Source organism: Phaethon aethereus (assembly GCF_964289735.1).
Source record: "Phaethon aethereus genome assembly, chromosome: 5".
NCBI lineage: Eukaryota > Metazoa > Chordata > Aves > Phaethontiformes > Phaethontidae > Phaethon > Phaethon aethereus.
Genome location: NC_138579.1, coordinates 7,414,081 through 7,434,421, shown reverse-complemented (window position 1 = coordinate 7,434,421; position 20,341 = coordinate 7,414,081). Strand labels below are relative to the sequence as shown.

At 37.9% G+C, this 20,341-nt stretch overlaps 1 protein-coding gene across 1 annotated transcript in view; it reads right to left on the bottom strand.

The window, feature by feature from the left end:
• LRRC9 (leucine rich repeat containing 9) overlaps positions 1-20,341 on the bottom strand; it is a gene marked incomplete at both ends in the record, with an annotated part of 75,097 nt that overhangs the window by 35,143 nt on the left and 19,613 nt on the right. The window contains 21 exon segments of the mRNA XM_082000967.1: positions 3,739-3,809; positions 5,092-5,160; positions 5,343-5,560; positions 6,149-6,285; positions 10,039-10,088; positions 10,092-10,178; positions 10,536-10,644; positions 11,554-11,588; positions 12,301-12,435; positions 12,802-12,803; positions 12,806-12,856; positions 12,859-12,880; positions 12,884-12,922; positions 13,652-13,738; positions 13,742-13,863; positions 14,250-14,352; positions 14,356-14,396; positions 14,399-14,426; positions 19,219-19,266; positions 19,270-19,356; positions 20,107-20,232. Of these exon segments, the coding sequence (XP_081857093.1) occupies positions 3,739-3,809; positions 5,092-5,160; positions 5,343-5,560; positions 6,149-6,285; positions 10,039-10,088; positions 10,092-10,178; positions 10,536-10,644; positions 11,554-11,588; positions 12,301-12,435; positions 12,802-12,803; positions 12,806-12,856; positions 12,859-12,880; positions 12,884-12,922; positions 13,652-13,738; positions 13,742-13,863; positions 14,250-14,352; positions 14,356-14,396; positions 14,399-14,426; positions 19,219-19,266; positions 19,270-19,356; positions 20,107-20,232 (1,667 nt within the window).

Below are 20,341 nucleotides of genomic sequence, written 5' to 3'. Positions count from 1 at the left end.
GGAATCGATCGCCTCCTGTAAATCTTCTCTAATTCAGCAGTGACAACATTAAAAGAGATTTAATCAATAGCATGAAAAAAGAAAATATTCTTATGTACAGAGTGTTCTGGTGTCTACCTAAACCAGTACTAAATAAAGCGCTAGCTTACTTTCTGCTGGGAAAATCTCTTTTGAAGCTTAAGATCAAAAGCACTTTTTAAGCTTAAACAATACCATACGGTTTCAATTCTTGCTTTCTAACAAGCACTTTAAAAAGCACAACTAAAATCCAACTGACAAACTTAAAAAATCTTTTGTGTTGTTCCACTTGAATGATCTAATGAGAAAATGGCTCAGTTCTGTTGTAGCTAATGAGGTATAACATCTTCACTGAACCTGAATATAAAACAGAGATTTCTCCAAAGATATAGTCTGAACATGCTTCTATTGCTTTACTCATTCTGCCATGTTTTTATTTAAGTGATGTCCAATGAATAAAAGCACAGGTCAGTTTTGAAATAAAACATTTACACATAAAATTACTCAATCCAAAAGTGCTTTGAACTCTGTATACAAGCATTGTGGCTTGAAGTGGGAAAATGTGTTTCACTAACTTACTAAGGTCCTGAGTCTGCAAACAGAGATATTAATGTAGCCAGACAGAGATCTGTGATAACACATTTTTGACAGATGAAGTTCTGAGACAGAACCCAAGTGTACACGGTTTAACCTATCTAGTTTCAGCAGTGACCTACTATCAAAGTGAAGACTGAGGTAACAGGCAAAACTGAGAACAGGCAAAACAGCGATGATACCACTAATATCAGTATCAAATAATAGCATTTATTCTGGTAGCACCTAGAAGCTAATATATTGCTAAAGGGCTTTATTTATACAATAAAAAGCTTATGCCAAGAAATTTATACAAGGATACAATAAGGACAGAACCCATAGGTGTGGGAAGCATAAGATAACAGCAAAGGGGTTAGATTCAGTGCATCGGGTAGTATTTACAGCTCAGTTTAGACGTGGTTGGGCATGGTGATAGCATCATGGCAGTATAAAATTCAAGGAGACAATTGCAGTAGAATAACCTTGTGGTGTTAAGTGTCTACTGGTAGGGTTTCATATCTATAAAGCAAACACGCTTGAGGAAAAGCTGAACAGGTTGATGAGGACGGGAGAATAAAACTGATCGTCCTGATGCTTCTCATCATCCTTAGTATTTATGTTTCAGATGTGTAAAAAAACCTATTTCTGTGCTCTGTAAATATGAAACTGAGTCATGAAGAGAGAACTGGCTTGCACAACACAGAGTGGGAACTTAGTCTACATTACTCTATTGATCCTTCTGGGGAAACTGATGGTTAAAATGCATACTGCAGTCTTTTGAGCTGGAAGGAAAGAATTCTGTTCATGAAACAAATCTCCAGATGAAGTTTCATGCTGTGATACAGAAAATACAGGTTTGCTGTGGGACAACAAACTCTTTTAGTGAGGGAGGTCTTAGTGATAAACAGAACCACAGAGACAATGAACTTTCTGTTCGTAGGAGACACGTGCTGGGATAGTCTCCTCTCTGACTCCTTCCTGTTGTTATTGTTATTCTTGCATTTTGGAAACCTAAGAGTGAATCCTACTAAAAATCTCAGTTCCAGTGAATTTATACTGTAAAATGAGATGAGGCACAACCAATGAATGCAGACAGACTGACAGATGGGTGAGCACAAGAAAACAATGAGCAATAAAATTGGTCAGTGTGACAGACAATGGTCACAGCAGATGCCCAACTGTTGTGAAGCTTTCTTTTGGTTCCATAGTCAGTGAGAATTTCAGGGCAAGGTCTGGAGGAAAACAACAAGGTAGCTTGTCCAGGGAGCCCATTATCAATAAAAGGAGTAGCAAAGTTAGAAATACGGCAGTGAAAAAGGGGTGTTGATGACGAGTAACAGTGGTCAGCTCATGGTATGCAATTGCATCTCAAGGCATTAGGACATGACTTCACTCCCAACAAGAAGCATGGGGATAGGCAAGACTGAACCACAGCAATGGAGACAAGTACTTTGATGGAGGGACAGAGAGCGCTAATACAAAACACCAGGCCTATGGGCAAAGAAAAAAATGAAGAATATTACCTGTGTTAAAGTATTTCCAATGGATACAAATGGGACAAGACAGTATCTTTCAAGACAAGACAATATGATATTGCATTATCAAATTATAGTTGAAAATAATTATGAAGATAACTATCAGCAAGAAAAGAAATTGGAATCAGGTATATCAAAAATCCCACCTACTAAGAAAAGATGCACAGAGAAGTTATAACGGTGAATACTGCACTTTGAAATTACAGTTTAAAACATTGACACAGCATTGCTGTGATACTGCATTATGTAGTAACATTATGAGGTAAGAAAATTGTGTTCCTCTGAAAGTTTTAGAAAAAATTATCAGACACAGACACTCTGTGAAAGTATGGGTACTTATGCTCCTTCTGTTCTTGTTCCACATGGACATACTTGCATGACACTGGTAGTGCATCTGCTTAACCTATGTATGAGGATTTGGTTCCTCAAACGTGCACTTGCAAATTTAATTTCCCCCCATGACCTCATTATACCTGTAGACTAGACTATCCGAAAGCTGTGTAAGTGCACAGGAATATGAATTGAGGGTGAACCCTGCTGGAAAAAATGAGTGGATTTGCTGCAGCATGGAACTTAAGGGTAAGTATAAGTTACTACTGGGGGTAAATTTCACACTTCTGAACAATAAAATCTATGGTGTCATCTGTATCTATAGATAGATGAGCCTGAGACTCTAGTGGGTCTTTTATCGTTTTTAAATGCTTGGTTTGTATTGCAATTGCCTATCACAGGCACCTCAATGAAGGTATCACAAATAGTAGGCATCTTCCTGGCAGGATGATAGAAAGAACCTGTTATATGATATCATACTCATTAAATGCTGTGGTGAAGAAAGGGAGCAGATAGTATGTGCTTTATTTTTCCTGACTTTACAAAACCTGAGATTGCTTCAGAGAGTTTATCTAGAAGGAAAAAAAAAAAAAAAAACTATTTTAATGGTATGATAACGACATTAGGCAGCCATTATAGGTAACATGAATATTATCTTTTGAATTTGAGTAACATTTGCTTTACTTGTTCCAGGGGCTGGTAGTCAGCTCTCATCCTCTCTTCTGCATTTACTGGCAGTCAAAACACAAGCAATGAACAGTAGTTCTTCTTGAGAGAACCCTGTGTAAAGAAAATACAAATTAACCCAGAAACAGGGTCCTTGTCCATGAAGTCAATCTGATAGTATCTCAGCTACACCAGTAAATGTCTGAACCAAACCTTACACCAATGCTACTCTCCTAGAAACAGAATCCAAACTGTGCATAAATGACTATATACCTTTGAGCAACATTTTTCAACCTTAAGTGCCCATGAATAACTGACACTTTGTGCTGATAAAGTGGCATGCTGTGGGCAAATTTATACCTTCCTCATCAAGTTAGCCCAGACCACAGCAGCTTCTCATGGCCCTCAGCACATATGAGGATTTGAGTACGCTGTGCGCCCTGCAGAGACGTGACTAGGAAACAGCCTCACAGAAGGCCAAGTCTTGAGATGCAGGCAGCATATTTTTCTATTTTAATATACAATGTTTTTGAAAATGACAGGCGATAAGGTATCTGAAATGTGGACCACAGTGGTGGGTACTAACTGATGCTTACTAATACACTGTGAGACATACCTCTTAATGCCACGTTGCATAGGAGAGCCCTCACCTTGATCCCCTTCAGGACAAAGTCTAGGCCTGCAGTTCTAAAGAAGGAAACCCTGGAACAGCAATTTCCTAAGAGGAATCTGTTTTTCTTTTTTCGTTGTGAAAGGCATGACTGTTCTGGCCATTACTGGGTAACATTCAGTTTCCTTGACATTCTCCTTCCATTTCATCATCCCTTTCAGAAGCCAGTTCATTTCCCACTTTGTGCAACCCTTTGAAAGTTGGTTTAAAAAATGTCATAAGTGCAAAAATATTCTTTTGAGTCAACCACTGAAAACAGAGTACATGACTGCACCATATGTCCTACTGCTCCAACATGTCCCTGCCTTCTCTCTTCCCTGTGTTTCTAGCTGTTGCTTTATACCAGAAACTGCTGGTTTATGGTAAAAGGAAATTAAGGGGCATTTAGAACTTGGACTTTCCACCTAATCTTCAAGGGTTTATTTATGAAAACATGCCATATGAAGTATATTTTCAAGTGAAATTTAGAAAGCCACATTTTTTCTCAAAACTAACAATGACAAATATGTTTCCATTTATATTTGATGCTACTTTAAAGCTCAGCAATGCTAAGATACTTAAATACATGAAGCTGAGATCCTACAAACTTCATTCAAACACTTGGCACCACTGAGTTCCACTTGTCCTTTTACGGTTATCGGGAAAGCCTTTTCTACTGTGTGAAAGTGTTAGCTGTCTTCTGTCCCACAGATATGTATTCATAAAATCAGAAGGGCTAGAGTCTTTCTTTACTGGGTTCTAATAGTTTTTTTCCAGGGATAAAAAAGGCAAACCAGCAGTACTATTCAGAAAAGGAAAAACAGAAGCATGTCTGGGAAAAAAAGAAACCTGAAATTTCCCTTCGGGACTTTTTCAAGGAGTGATGTGCAAAACAACAAAAAGATTGCTATAGAACCATTTTAAAAAGAAAATCAAGTATTTCAGAAACCCTTTAGCGTTCTTTGATCTTTCTTCACAGGTCTGACCTGCTTTGGAATGTTGAAAGGACAGCCCATCACTGCAACATACTCATGCAAACACATACATTTTACATTTATCTTGCATCACTATGAAGAACAGTATGCTGAAGGATGAGTGCCTTCTGATCCCAGTATAGCACTGAGACAGGCACAGTGAGGCAATGTGATCACCACACATACTATGAAGCTTTCAGCCTTAAAACAATAATAGCAGATACTTCAGAATGAACTGGTTATAGAGAGATTCTTAATAGTTTTAATGATTATAAAGAATAAATATGCAGTGTATAAAATGAAATACACATCTAGTTTATTTAACAGTGCAAATGAATATACTCACTGGATTTCCGTGTTTTGAGACCACTTTAAGACTGGGAATAACTTGACGTTTTTCTAGTTCAGATGATTCCTGTTCAAAAGTTAAAAAATTCACCATATGTCAGGAGTTCTCAAAAATCTTGCAAATGGTATATATATATTGGGGAAAATACTGGTAATTCTACTCAGGCAAATCCATAAAAGAAATGGGAATTTTGTCTGAAAACAGTCCACCATATTTAGCCCACTGAATCTACAGCATTAACACTGTACTTGAATTCTGTTGAAGTCCAGAAAGAGTTTCTGCAATTTTACCAAAGGCTGTAAACTATTCAATTCTTGTATTTGGTTTTGCTCCAGATGAAGAGTCAAAAGACCATTCTGTCTAGCAAGGAAACCTTGTGAAATCATTTTAATGCGGTTACGGTCCAAAACCAACTCCTGCAGAAACTGGAGACCTTCAAGTCCTTCAATTTGGCTGATGTAGTTTCCTAATATAGCAAGAGTAAACACATGAAAACATCTTTAATGGATTTGAATTCCTTTTCAGCAAAACATTTTCTTAAGCAAAAGCAGCTCACAAACTTTCTGAATTACATGTATGTTGTTTCAGACCGCTTCAGTGACAATGGAAGCCAGTGTGTTTGATTTCATCTACCTATCTGCCATCTGTAACTAAAACAAAATATCCTCCTAAATAAAACCTGGGCATCTTGAGGAACAAGACTTAGGTCAATCATTATCATCGGTATTGCTTCTAGTGAGGAGGAAATTTCCTCAGTGTGGAACTTGCTGCTGGCCATCACCTGACATATATCTTCCACATGCTGGTTACCTTGCTCTGCCCTCGTCTTGTAAAAGACAAGTGAGGCCTGGTGGCACAGTACAGAAGAGTGTCGCTGTTCAATATTTGAAGGATCTTGGAGCCAGGGCAAGAATTAAAGCTAGGATATCATTCTTATTGGGGTCAAGACCAGAGAAGACCGTTGCCCACAGATTTAAGGCACAGTGAAGACTGGATGTAAGGAAAGTACTGTAAAATGCTTGAATGAATCTACAGAAAAGCTGCTACCACCTACTCTGCAAAAATCGAAGTTTCATGTTTTCTAGCCTGCTAAACTGTAGCTGGGCCATGTTAGTAATTCCATAATAGCCCAGATGAAAATCTTCCAAACTCTGCATTATCAAGGGCAGGTTTTCTCCAAATTCTGCATCCCTAAACCAATAAAGTAAACAAGAGTACGGACAAAAAGACAAAAGAACTTCAGCATTTCCACCCCAAAAATAATTTATAAAGGGTATATATGGATGACTGCAATTTCACTAATCACTGGGAACAGGTTTCATAAGAATTACACCTGTATATATTAAAATAACCCGATGAAAAATGAAACAAATCCACTACTTTGAGATGGATATACTCCATATATAAACTTCTACTTTGTGGAAGCTAGGTCAAGTTTTCTGGATCCAGACCATGGAAATGAAACAAAAACCCCACAAACTTCCTCTGCTCACAGAAGTCTGAGGACATGAAAGGAAAACAGCTGTAAACTGCTGCTAAATTTAGTGAAATACTTGCAGCAACCTTTGGGTGTACTCTCACAACACTGAATGACAATAGGGCAAAATAAAATAACATGCACTGTTCTACTAATTTTTCTGTAAAGGCTTCATTTCTTTTATGTCTGACCTGCAATTAGGTAGCATGAACTAATACATTAAGAGAGGGAAGGGAAAAAAGGGCTTTAATTTTAGCTTTGCTTCTTCCTTACAACCCAGCTAATGAAACAATGATCCTAGCAACCTCAGTTTCCATAAAAACACTATGGGACATGGTGATTGCTGAGCAGTAAGTGACTTGATTACACTCACACATGAAAAACAAAGTAATATCCAATTTGTATGTGAATATGTAATATTAATTTGTGTTAAAGTATGTAAATATGTAATATGTACATTTTATGCTTTACACAGGCTTATCTCACAAGGCTACGAAAATTAAGAGCTAATTCAACTTCTCAAGAAAGTGTCAAGAGGATTTGAGGAAGATTTAAGAACATTTTTGTTCTTAAAATATCTCACAATTGAGAAAGAAGGCATCAGTCATTAAAATGACAGTATCCACTTAGTGGGAAATTAAAAGCAGCTACAATAAATGGGAATATAAAGAAATTGACAGTAAGAAGTGAAAACAAGCAGAAAATTGAGCAAATGCATGTAAGGGGACGTCCTGGTTTTGGCTGGGATGGAATCATTTTTTCTTCCCAATAGCTGGTATACTTCTGTGCTTTGGAGTTGGTATGAGAATAATGTTGATTATAAACCACTGAAGTTTTAGTTGTGGCTAAGTAGTTGTAGTGCTTATACTAAGTCAAAGACTTCTCAGATTCTCATGCTCTGCCAGTGAGGAGGTGCACAAGAAGCTGGGAGGGGGCATGGCTGGGACAGCTAACCCAGACTGGCCAAAGAGATATTCTCACACCAACTCCAAAACACAGCACTATACCAGCTATTGGGAAGAAAAAATCACTTCATCCCAGCCGAAACCAGGATAGGGGACATCAATGGCTTATAGCATTACAGAATCACAAAATCACTAAGGTTGGAAAGGACCTTCAAGATCATCAAGTCCAGCCACCAACCCAACAACACAATGCCCACTAAACCATGTCCTGAAGCACCACATCCACTCATTTTTTGAACACTTCCAGATATGGTGACTCCACCACCTCCCCGGGCAGCCTGTTCCAATGCTTGACCACCCTCTTGGTGAAGAAATTTTTCCTAATATCCAATCTAAACCTCCCCTGGCGCAACTTGAGACCATTTTCTCTCGTCCTATTGCTGGTTACTTGGGAGAAGAAACCAACACCCACGTCGCCACAACCGCCCTTTCAGGTAGTTGTAGAGAGTGATAAGGTCTCCCCTCAGCCTCCTCTTCTCCACACTGAACAACCCCAGTTCCCTCAGCCGCTCCTCATAAGACTCGTACTCCAGACCCTTCACACAAGGGCTTCGTTGCCCTTCTCTGGACATGCTCAAGCACCTCAGTGTCCTTCTTTAGTGAGGGGCCCAAAACTGAACACAGTATTCAAGCTGCGGCCTCACTAGTGCCGAGTACAGGGGCACGATCACTTCCCTACTCCTGCTGGCCACGCTATTTCTGATACAGGCCAGGATGCTGTTGGCCTTCTTGGCCACCTGGGCACACTGCTGGCTCATATTCAGCCAGCACCCCCAGGTCCCTTTCCGCCGGGCAGCTCTCCAGCCACTCCTCCCCAAGCCTGTAGCATTGCATGGGGTTGTTGTGGCTGAAGTGCAGGACCCAGCACTTGGCCTTATTAAACCTCACACATTTGACTTCGGCCCATCGATCCAGCCTGTCCAGATCCCTCTGCAGAGCCCTCCTACCCTCCAGCAGATCAACACTCCCACCCAACTTGGTGTCATCTGCAAACTTACTGAGGGAGTACTCAATCCCCTCATCCAGATCATCAATAAAGATATTGAACAAGACCGGCCCCAGAACCGAGCCCTGGGGAACACCGCTTGTGACCGGCCGCCAGCCGGATTTAACGGCATTCGCCACAACTGTCTGGGCTTGGCCATCCAGCCAGTTCCTCACCCAGCGAAGAGTAAACCTGTTTAAGCCACGAGCCGCCAGTTTCTCCAGGAGAATGCTGTGGGAGACGCTGTCAAAGGCTTTACTAAAGTCCAGGTAGACAACGTCCACAGTCTTTCCCTCATCCACTAGGCGGGTCACCTGGTCATAGAATGAGATCAGGTTGGTCAAGCAGGACCTGCCTTTCATGAACCCATGCTGGCTGGGCCTGATCCCTCGGTTGTCCTGCACATGCCCTGTGGGCACCCTCAAGACAAACTGCTCCATGATCTTCCCCGGTACAGAGGTCAGGCTGACAGGCCTGTAGTTCCCAGGATCCTCCTTCCGGACTTTCTTGTAGACGGGCGTCACATTGGCAAGCCTCCAGTCATCTGGGACCTCCCCTGTTAACCAGGGCTGCTGATAAATGATGGAGAGTGGCTTGGCAAGCTCCTCCGCCAGCTTTCTCAGTACTCTTGGGTGGATCCCATCAGGCCCCATAGACTTGTGGGTGTCCAGGTGGCTTAACACGTCCGTAACTGCTTCCTCCTGGATTATGAGGAGTTTTTTCTGCTCTCCATCCCAGTCTTCCAGCTCAGGGGGCTGAATACCGTGCAGATACCTGGTCTGGATATTAAAGACTGAAGCAAAGAAGGCATTAAGTACCTCAGCCTTGTCCTCATCGTTGGTGTCAATGTTCCCAGCCATATCCAGTAAGGGATGGAGATTCTCCTTGCGTCTCTTTTTGTTGTTAATATATTTGTAGAAGCATTTTTTGTTATCCTTTACGACTGTGGCCAGACTGAGCTCTAGCTGGGCTTTTGTCTTTCTAATTCTGTCTCTGCTTGACCTAATATATTCTCAATATAATCCTCACTACCTGAATATATTCCTAAAATTCTGTAATGTTGTACAAATTTAAGTAAAGAATGAAAACAGAATATCAATGATCAATCTAATCAGACATACATGTTCATACTGTCCCAGATCAAACCATCAGCCAGAGAGAGGTAGGTGGGTGGTTCCCTTACTCAAAATGAAATCCTTTGTAGGAAGGTCAAAAAACTGCAATGTATGCCTAACCACCTATGTGATAGGATCCAAAGAACAGAGGAGTGCAGCCTGATAGAGTTAGTTGATGAAGTGGCCTAACAAGCTGTTCACAAAGAACTTAGGAAAGAAAAGCCAACTAGATGATGCCAAACATACCATATGTTTGGCAAAACAAACAGACAAACATACTAGGTTTCATCAAGCTAGGAGGGGAAAAAAATAGAGAGATCCAAAGCTACTGGCACTGAATACACCTCTCTCCTCCTTGGTGGAGTAAAGGAGAGATAAGTATATTTTAAAAGCTGATAGTACTTGCTTTCTTTGGCAAATCCTTCCTGTCCATAGCCATGAGAGGCCACCTTTCAGTACAGCTGCTGCCTATTTGTTGCCTGATTTGGGAGCTTTTGTCCAGGCAGTATTGATTCAATGTGATTGTAGTTCAGACACAATACCTGTAAAAAGGGAACATAATTAATCAAACAGAATGTTTCTCTGCTAACACATTAACAAAACTGCCAATTACATTTTTCTGATTCAGAGATTTGATCTTTAGAAAGATGATTGGTCAGTTTCAAGTGCCTAAAGAAAGTTTGGTGCAATTCATTGATTTTGGATCAGATTACTGCAACAATACTGTAAAATTGAAACAGTGGTTGCAATCAGCTTTGTGCTGATTGATTGCTGTTGTTACAAAAACCCACGAACAACATGGTATTAAAGAAGATTAAAGACTGTCTTTTCAATCAAAGGAAATTAGTTTATCATTAATATTATTACAAAAAATAGAGAAGACTGTGTCATGAACCCACCTTGGCATTAAGAAGGAAGATTAAACCAATGAAAGACATGAGATTATTGTTCTGTAAATTCATGCCGCAGACATTTCTAAATTGGTCTGCTAGCACCACCTCTACAGCTCTGAATTAAGTACAAAAAAGACAAATATGGATTTAGAATACAAGTAACACAGAAAAATAAGATAGAAATGAGATATATAGCACGAGCAGATCCATAACATGCCGGCTTTGTGGTAAGAAATGCAACATGCTCCTATGAAAGAAGTACCCTAATGAAAATCTCACAACAAATTCACAGTTCTTTTTCCAGTAGTAAACAATTGATTTGATTCTGACACGAAAGGTAAGGGCTTTCAACAGTCTGCTCTGTTTGCTTCTGTATCCCATTACTGAAGTTCCAGTTCCATTCTCTTAGGCTGTTTTCATTGCTTTCCAGCAGCACTGGAGCTGCAATTGCTCAGATGGAGTATTCCATTCTCCACTTACCCTGAGGCCTGCCAAAGCACCACACACATTGTAATTGTGTACCTCAGCTATGTCAAAGCCTACTTGGAAGGTACTCATTACTACTTAATGGTAGAAGCATTCTACCATTCCACTCTTCTAACACAGGTCAGAAGGGACATTCCTGAAGTAATTTTTAGGAATTCATAACTATGCTGTTGATATATCTCTTCAAGAAATCCAAGGCATGCAATTATAATACCTTAAAAGGCACATAGTCAGAGTATTGCTCTACAACCTTTTACAACAAAGCCCCCAGGGAATGAATGTTCTTGCAGAAAATAATCCTGACAAGAATGTTTAACTACTTATGTATCTCCTCGCATCTTAAAACAGTCTCTTGAAACCACGAGTCAAACTAAAACGAGTTACAATTTCTTTATGAGCAACACCTAATCAATTCCACCAGAGTATCGACACTGATATTCCTGGCATGGTGATACCGTTGCTCAAGGCATTCTAGGCTATTTAAGATCAAAAGACGAAGGTCGTGGATTGTGCCATGAAAATTGTCTTTACATGTTACATCAGGTAGCGACTTTCACTGACAGATGCAGGATACTGGGAAAGAATAAAATATAAATATGTCTCTAAGAAGACGAATACATACCTACAACCCATAGAAATACTTTTCTAAAGATTAATATCAGGGATGATGTCTGAAAAGAAGTGTGACTAGTGCTGTGTAAAATACTTTTGTTGCAGAACAGCGACTGTCCCACTGGGTGCAAATACTAGTGTTCAGTTAAAGAATGCATTTAATCACAATGTGCAACCAATCACGGTCATTCTTGCTCTAAATTCCTGTAGATCTACAATGGACAAGGCAGCTTTTTCAGAAATCAGAAGACTGCAGAAGCAGCACTGCACATACATACATGTCTGTTCTCACTTTAGCTGAATTTGTTCTTAAAGGAATCAGATCAGATGGGTTTTGATCAAATAAAATCTCTCTTCTAGATATACTTGGTCTGGAGCCAGTACCCTATCTCTCCTAGACATTTTCTGTCAAACTGTGTGCAGACAGCACAACTCCCTAAATGAAAAATAGAAGCATCTAGGGAAAGAATATTTCTTCAATGTAACTGGAGAAAATAACCCTTTGTGATGAAAAATTACACTTATTTTATGGATCAGTCAAGGGAATTTGGCCTAAAAATGCTAGGGGATTATCGGGCATATTTGCTAAATACAGATTGTAGCTTTAGATTTTCATGTTCTAACCACAATATTAGATGCTACTTTTAATAGATAATGCATTTTTGAAAATCACTGCACCTATATCAGAGGTTGTCCAATTTAATTCCTGCATTTCTGTGAAGTCTGAATGTCCCAGTCTATCTGCAATCATGTCAGAGGTGAGTTTGGCTCCAAACATACCTTTTGCACTTTGTCCTTCTGTTGGCTCCTGTTAAATGCATTTGAAGTGATGTCTGCTATATTAATGCAGATCTAGAACTATCATAGTAATTTAGGCAAGAAACATTTTACAATTCAATGAATTAAAAATGTTTAAAATAAAAGTAACTTAAAAAGTGTTATTTTGTCTTTATATGAGCAGACCTGGATGACTTGTCTTATGGAACAGATTAATGGAGGCGAAAAAGGCAATTTCCACCCCAGAGTGACTAAAGAGAGACAGAAACAGACAATGCAGTATTATGGAGTATATTAAAATATTACACACATATTAACAAGTCTGATCAGCTGGGTCTTGACTTGTTAAAGAGCTGTTTTTTAAAAAGCTATAGTAATAATCTGCATACAGAATAACTTACTACTGCAATGCAAGGCTTTGAGAAAGGGAAGATGGAATAATACAAATATCAGTGGTGGTCTTGTTTCCAGACTATTCAATTTCTCCTCATGTCCAAAATTATCAGATTAGTTAAACTCTAAGTAGAAAAAAGCATGGGTTTATTGCTATAACTTTAAAACATCCCTATGTAGGTGTATTCAGACTGCTTTGTTTTCAGCTCCTTCTTCATCAGTCATCTGCATGACTCAAAACTGAGAAGTCACTGAACAAAATACAGATATCTTCATTTAGATTAATAGCACTTTTCAACACTTAAGCCACAAAGAAAGCCCTTAAAGTGAGTGAAAACTATAGCAAAATTGGCTTAAAAGCCTTTGTGCTCTCACACAGTTTTACAGAGTCTGAACATAATAAGAACCAGGGCCTCAGTTTCCAATTAGCATCTGAATCCAGCCAACAAAGTTTATAATACATACATTAGCATTCCAGGTAAGCTGAAAAGAACTGGAACTGCTGCAGATGTAATTGTTTATTATTTCAAATGAGTTGCAGAATAATTCCATGCATTGTAAACCTTGATTTAGCCTACCTGGTATAAATGATGTTCATCTCTGCAGAACATTTTGAGCCCAATCCACCTAGAGGGTTCAGTACCTCCTTCTCAGGAGTGGGTATCAATCCAAAAATGTTAGACTGGGGTTCTCATCAGTTCAGGTGCCACTGTAGAGGTGGATGAATGCAGCACCCACAGGCAGAACGTCCAATTACGTTTAAGTATAACTTCTGCTATACTTGAAGAAGTGGGGAAATACTGCATTTCTACTGTAATAAAACACAGATTAGTTTTGAAATAGCAAATATTTACCTTTAAATGATATATCTGTTGGTTACTATAAACAAAGTTTTTACTTATGTAAAGCTCTATTAGGGAGTAAGTTTTCTTTAAACCAACTCAAGATGTGATTCTGTTGTTGTCAATGGAAGTGTAATGAGGGTAAGACAGATTTTCAAACACATGTCTTTTGAGGCTGATAAGATTTACACTATGTCTTGTAAGTTTGCTGAACTTTGAAATACCTTGAAAAATAAACAAGATGCACTTAGTATAAAGTGAGATGTAACAGAAAAAGATAGCTGATACAGAAGGTAAAACAAGTTACAAGTGACACAGTTTGTGATACTGGGTCCAACTCTAACTAGATCAATGATCATCAGATCAATTATATCATTAAACATAGACAAATATGCACTTTTTAGTAAGAAATACTTATTTTGCTGGAACAGAAGTGTTCTGTCTCATTCCCTTTCTTCTGTTCTGCATTCAGATTTTTTAATATTTGAAAAACTCACACTGTTGGCAGCGAGTAAAAACCCACCTTCCATAATATTTCACTATAAAGAAACATTTCTACTGTGCCCCAGCTTAACAGCCTGCATTATTACTTCCACGGTAAATATAGTACCATCTAGTGTTGAAATGTAGTTTTCATCTAAAGTGAGTTCTTTGAGGTTAAGACAAGACTCTATTCCTTCTATTCGTGTGCAATTGTTGTTGCTAAATGATGCCTATCTTAAATGCTCCAATTTTTCCAAGTTGGAAATTTTGAAGAGTGTTGGTCATCCAGATTTAAGACAGCGATCTGTAATAAAACTCAGTATTAGAATGGAAAGAAACCAACCAGTCAATTAATCTGTAAATTAAGTCTACCTATTTATTCTGTGCTCAGTTTCTATGTGTACATTTCCTACTAATATCAATGGCAACTTCTTGGATGCAGGATGTGGTATTTCTCCATTATGCAATAGAGTTACTCATCTTTAATACACTTCAAAAAAATTCAGCAGCTTCTCCAAAAGCAGGAGCTCTACAATGTAAGTATGCCAACTCCCAAATGTACCTTTGCAGTTGAAGCTATCTGAACATAGACATTTTTTTCCTGTCTGCATTAGATCTTAGATAGTTTTGTTCAATTTAAATCCTTCTGCAACACATGATTATTTTATTGGCTAGTCTTCTTTACACATCCTCATTCTACAACAGGACTTTAATGGAAACAGGATTTCAGCCTAAGACCAAGGCTGGATATTTAGTCTAGAAGAGGCTGAGTGCAAAGTCAGAGCAGAATTTATCCTAAATTTATAGTTCTTCATCCTTTTTATAAACAAAGTACTCGGTATCATAGATTAACAAATTACGTAATTTTCTTGTTTGAAACACTCTTGAACAGTAACAAGTAAATGTTGATACCAAACATGTATTTTGCTGCCCAGGTTGTGAAATGATTTTCTTAGACAGGATTTGATTGTAGCCACCTGGCAGCAAGCTTTCTGTAAAGACAAGGCTATCAATGATCCTATCTATAAGCTGTTTGTATGACTACAACTCCCCCTTTCCAATAATACTACAGTATGTTAGGCAATCATTGCACAACGGAGAAAAGAAAAGATCAGAGTCCCAATCAAAAAATTCAAATTGTGTTGTAGGGGCCAAAAATATACAGCATTGTACCTAGGTTGTATCTAAGACAAATAATCACTTCAATATTCAGCATCGTTAGACTGGCTTTGGTGATGACTAAAGAACATTTTTGGCTATATTATTTTGTTTTCCAAAGTATTTATCTGACCCTTTATGAATCCCTTCTCTCTGATGTCACAAAACATAGATGACATACACTAAAGCATTAATTTTCCTGGCAATTTTTCTAAACATGAATTCTCTAATGCACACAGAATGAAAAGCTACACTTATCAGCGGAAATGTGTTTTCCTCTAGCTATTCTATATTCTAACAACAAATTGAACTGACAGAGGAGCTTTTAACCTTTCATACTGGGTAGATTAACATGATTTCAGATGATAGATCTGAACAGGTTAGAATGACCTTGTATCTTCCTCCACTGACTCTTGTGGCTTTTTGCTCGCTCAGTTTCCTAAGGAAACAAGGCTAATGTGATTGTGCTATCTGTATATCCATTTGCTAGCCTTACCACTAATTTTTAAACCTATTGGTGAGTTTTGGCCCAATTTGTCAGACAAGCACTACTCGACTTCCTACAAATTCCACGAAAATGAGCAGATGAATGAGAGTTATAATCTGATAATCCCAGTGAAGGAAAGGCTGCAATATTAGTTTAGCCACAATGCCAGACACTAGAGGATCCAGGAAAGACCTATTCTGAATGATCATAGAAACTCCGAGAACTCACACCTAATTAAGCACTGGATAACCCAAAGACAAGGGTCTTAAGACAAACCAATTTCCTTCAGTCCTGCTGCTCATCAAATGACTAATTAATTAGTTTATAATTTTACATAGTCTTTCAAGGTGAGAGATAATGTTCAAAGTGTTATTCTCAATGTTTGCTGGTTTGAAATTAGACCTACTAGCTCTCTTCTTGCAATGTTTTTCATATTGATATTTAGTAGTACTCTGTGAAAGATTTAATCCTGCCTGATCACAAGAAATCGATTAGTATAGAGAGTTCAATACGCATGTGGCAAAGCTCATTTGGCTTTAGACATGAAATATGCCTAAGCATCTAAATATTAGGGCTTTGGGGTTTATTTGAAGGGTCAGTATTAGAAAACTGTGTTGCTATATGCATTAGAGAATTTATGTTTATAGAATTTTCTAGGAGAACTAATGTTTCAACATGTTTCAACATTACACTTTTGTGACAGAAGGGCTCAAAATTGGCAGAATAAAGCAGCTAAGCATAGCTACTGAATTTTCTAATGAGAAATTCTCTGGGCCAGTCTCTACTGATCCGATAGAGAATGCAAAGGAGGTGGCTACAATTTCCTGATTCAGTCCGGTTCTGCCATTATCCTTGCCACCAGTGTCCTTGCTCTTCAAAAAAATGTTCAATATTCTTGACGCTTCATTGATACTCTCCTTTGAAATACTTCCAGAGCATTTGGAATTCCTGGAATCCTTAAATAAAGCAAGTAGATGAAGGACTTTGTCTTGCCTTAGGAGGCAATTATTTAAAAAACCAAGCAAGTGTATCTCATAAGCATGTCCTTTATATACTCTTGGTGTTTTAAAAAGGGCAATTTTCATATACCAAAAGCAGTCACGAGCAAAATGAGTGACACAAGAACTTAAGCTAAAAAAAATCTTCACCCTTTTCAGTTTAAGGACGAAAGTAAATGTTCATGAGCCCTACTGGATCACGCTATGGCCCTTTTATTGCAGTACAGCAGAAGTGAATGAAAAATAGGAAAAATTATAGCACTGAGAAAAAAACAGTTGTTAACAACATGAATGACCGAAAATGAAAGCTAAAAATGACAATGAAAATTTGATGGCTAATATAATCAGAGATCATAATAGGGACCTAATGAAATTCAAGCAATGCTATAGGCTTGATCCTATCTAAGAATTGTAAAATAGGGAATCAGAATACAGGAGAGAAAGATAGATAGTTTAAATTCATGCTTTTCTCTGCCTTTGGGAAGAACCATGATGAGATGCTTATAATTTGCATGGACAAAGAAATTGTTTGTATTTCAATAATAACTAAAAAGAATCTGAAACTGGAACTGCTCATGTTAACATTTTTAAAACAAGCATTTTTCAGTCAAGAATATTAATGAACCAGTTGAAGAACTTTCTAAGCCACTCACCAATTCATATTACAGAAATGATAATGTGTTGGGGAAATTCTAGAAGGTGATGAACAAACTGAAGTTGTAATAGCACTGAGGATAAATAGGATGGCCACAATAGGTCAGTTAGCTGGATATCATCCTTAGGCATCACAGAAAGGCTGATATGCAATGCAGTAAATAATTAGAAGTTAATGGCCTTATTAATAGATGCCAGTATGGTGCATAGGAAACAAAAATTACTATTAAATTGATTTTGGTGAAAATTTAAATGTATTGATAAGATTAATAGCTTCTGTCTGAGAATGTAATAAAAAAAATTATATCCAAAATGAAGGTAACTCGTGTTAAATAGACAAAAACTGGTTAGAGGACGGATCTCAAAATCTAATTAGAGAAAGAAAACCATCACTTTAAAGAGTATTTTTACTGATGTTCTGCTCAAATTCTTTTTCTCAATGACCTAGCAAAAAAGAGCAGGAGTCCCTTCCTGGTAAATTAGAAGATGACATAAAGATGTTAGTAAAGCCAGCTATAAACAACTGTTTCATAATGATAACATTGTGGCCCTATTTAAAAGCACATTTCTGCATAGAACAAATAGTAAATTATGTAGCTAGGAACAGAGAAATTCCCAATGAAAGACAGTATCTCAGGAACACTGAGAAGGACTAGAGCTAATGATCCAAAAATGGATGAATATGAGCTTGCACTGTTGCCACAAGGACACACATGTCAGTTAATATTTAATCATTGGACTAGTGAGAAGGATTAGACAAATGGAATTTTTTCTGGGTACGTCAGTATCAGTCCAGTGCTGGAAGTCTGTGTATAGTTTTGTAGGAGGCCATATGTAAAAACTATGTGGACATAATGAAATGTGTTCAGAAAGGAACTATAATAATGTAATGAGAAATAAAAAAACACTCTACAATGAGACACTTAAGAAGCACAACCTAACTTAGCTTCTTTCAGATAAAATAAAGTGGTGTGATTTTGGCTAAATAGGAAAAGACTCCTGGTCCTTTGAAACATCTGGTTCCGCTCTTTTAGAACATCAGAAAGAGACAAAATCAGACCCAGTGGATTAAATTTGATAGTAGCCAGATTTGTATTAGAAACAAGATAGACACGATAGAGAGATAGGAGAGGTAGATTCACTGTTACTTGAAATCTGTACTCAAACACTAAGAGTGGGTTTTATACCAGCAAAACAACATGAGTAACAGAGATATCACCATCTGTGGTGGCTGGTTGGGCTCTCTGGTAGGATGCAATTAACTTCAACCTACAGTAACCCTCTAAACTTTTAGGTGACTTATGTCCCCAAACTATTTTTGTTTCTGTACAGCCTATAAAAGCAAGGTGACGAGTTCAAATGTGGTTATCTACACTGTAGATAAGCAAAATTAGGTGGAATTAATCCTAATCTGAATGATTTACTGTAAAATCTGCTGTAGCTCAAAGAGATGGTACGAAATCGATGTAGAAATTGCCACATAATGCTTTCTTGCCTGCTTTATGCATAAGGTCAGTCTAGAGAATCTTATTAGTACCCCTTAGTCTTAAAAAAACAGTTAAAAAACTTAAAAAGACAGTTGCACTGGAAAATAAGTAACTTAAATGACCTCTTCAGAGTATCCTGGACCTCCTGTGAGAGACAAGGTTAAGTTAAGGTTAATTAATTAGACTTGAATGTGTTCAGAAATACTTTCTAACCATAAAGCATAAAACTTTTAACCTAAGACAACAAAATAAAACTTTCACAGAGATTAATCTAAATGTTAACCTAAATACCTTAAACAGCATCAGCCCTACCATTGAATACCAGTTATTATGATGCATCTGTGAACCCACCTTGTTCTTTCAAATTTGAGACAGAAATTTAGCACAAGAAAATACACTGACAATGGAAGTTTTTTCTTCATCAGTCCTAGAATATTCTAACAGAGACACCTGAGGAAAAAGAAAACACTGTATTAAGTATATAATATAACTAGATATACTATACATACTTCACAGCTTAGCATACAGTAAATGGCATAAAAATCCTGCTATTTTCGGAAGGGGAGGGTGATATGTTAGTAGTTATAATAGTCCATAGATCTAATAAGTTTAACAGTTTTGCAAGACTCTTCTAGATCTTGCACATTCAGGTTTTTAGAATTCTCAGTACATAAAACAGAGAAGGTAGACCTCATTAAAATGCTCTGTATTAACTATAGTCTGTTTTCTGTGAAGATATTTATCCATTCTTTTGCAGAAAGATATGATCTTACTCAGCATTTGAGCAGACATAGTTTCACTATGACTGTGCTGCGACCACGTAAAGTTGTGTTAGAATGATACTGAGTTCCAACCTATTCAGCCCATTGAGTGTGTTAGCTTAGAATCAGCCTAGGATTCAGGAGTGTTTTGGGATATAGTCCAGAGCTTAAGTAGAACAAGATTGTGCTCAGGGTTTGGGAAGGATTGCTTCATATATGTATATAAAATACTCTGAAAAACTACCTACTGGAAAGACACTTGTAAGATCGGTGTTTATTAAATAATTTCTGACCTACTGCCAGAGGCAAGGACAAAACTTCTACCTTCGGAAAAACCAGAAAATGAAATGTTCTTTAAAAAAACATGTGCAGAACTATTCCTAAAGCTTTCCTTTTCCATAGCAGTTGCTATAAGTTACAATAAAACAGAACATCAAACCTGGGCCATCTTTGACCCTGCAATACATTGTAATGCTTTTGCAACTTCTTCGCTAGAAATCAGGAACCCATCTAGGTTAGTGAGAGCCTTTAACTGGCCAGTGAAGCTCAGCTGCAATGAAGCTGGCTTGAAGAAAGAAATAAAGTGTTAAAATTTTTTAAAATTGCCAATATGGTTTACGTACAAGAAAGAGACTTGCATTTCCTTTTTGTTTAGTGTACTGTCATCTCATGGA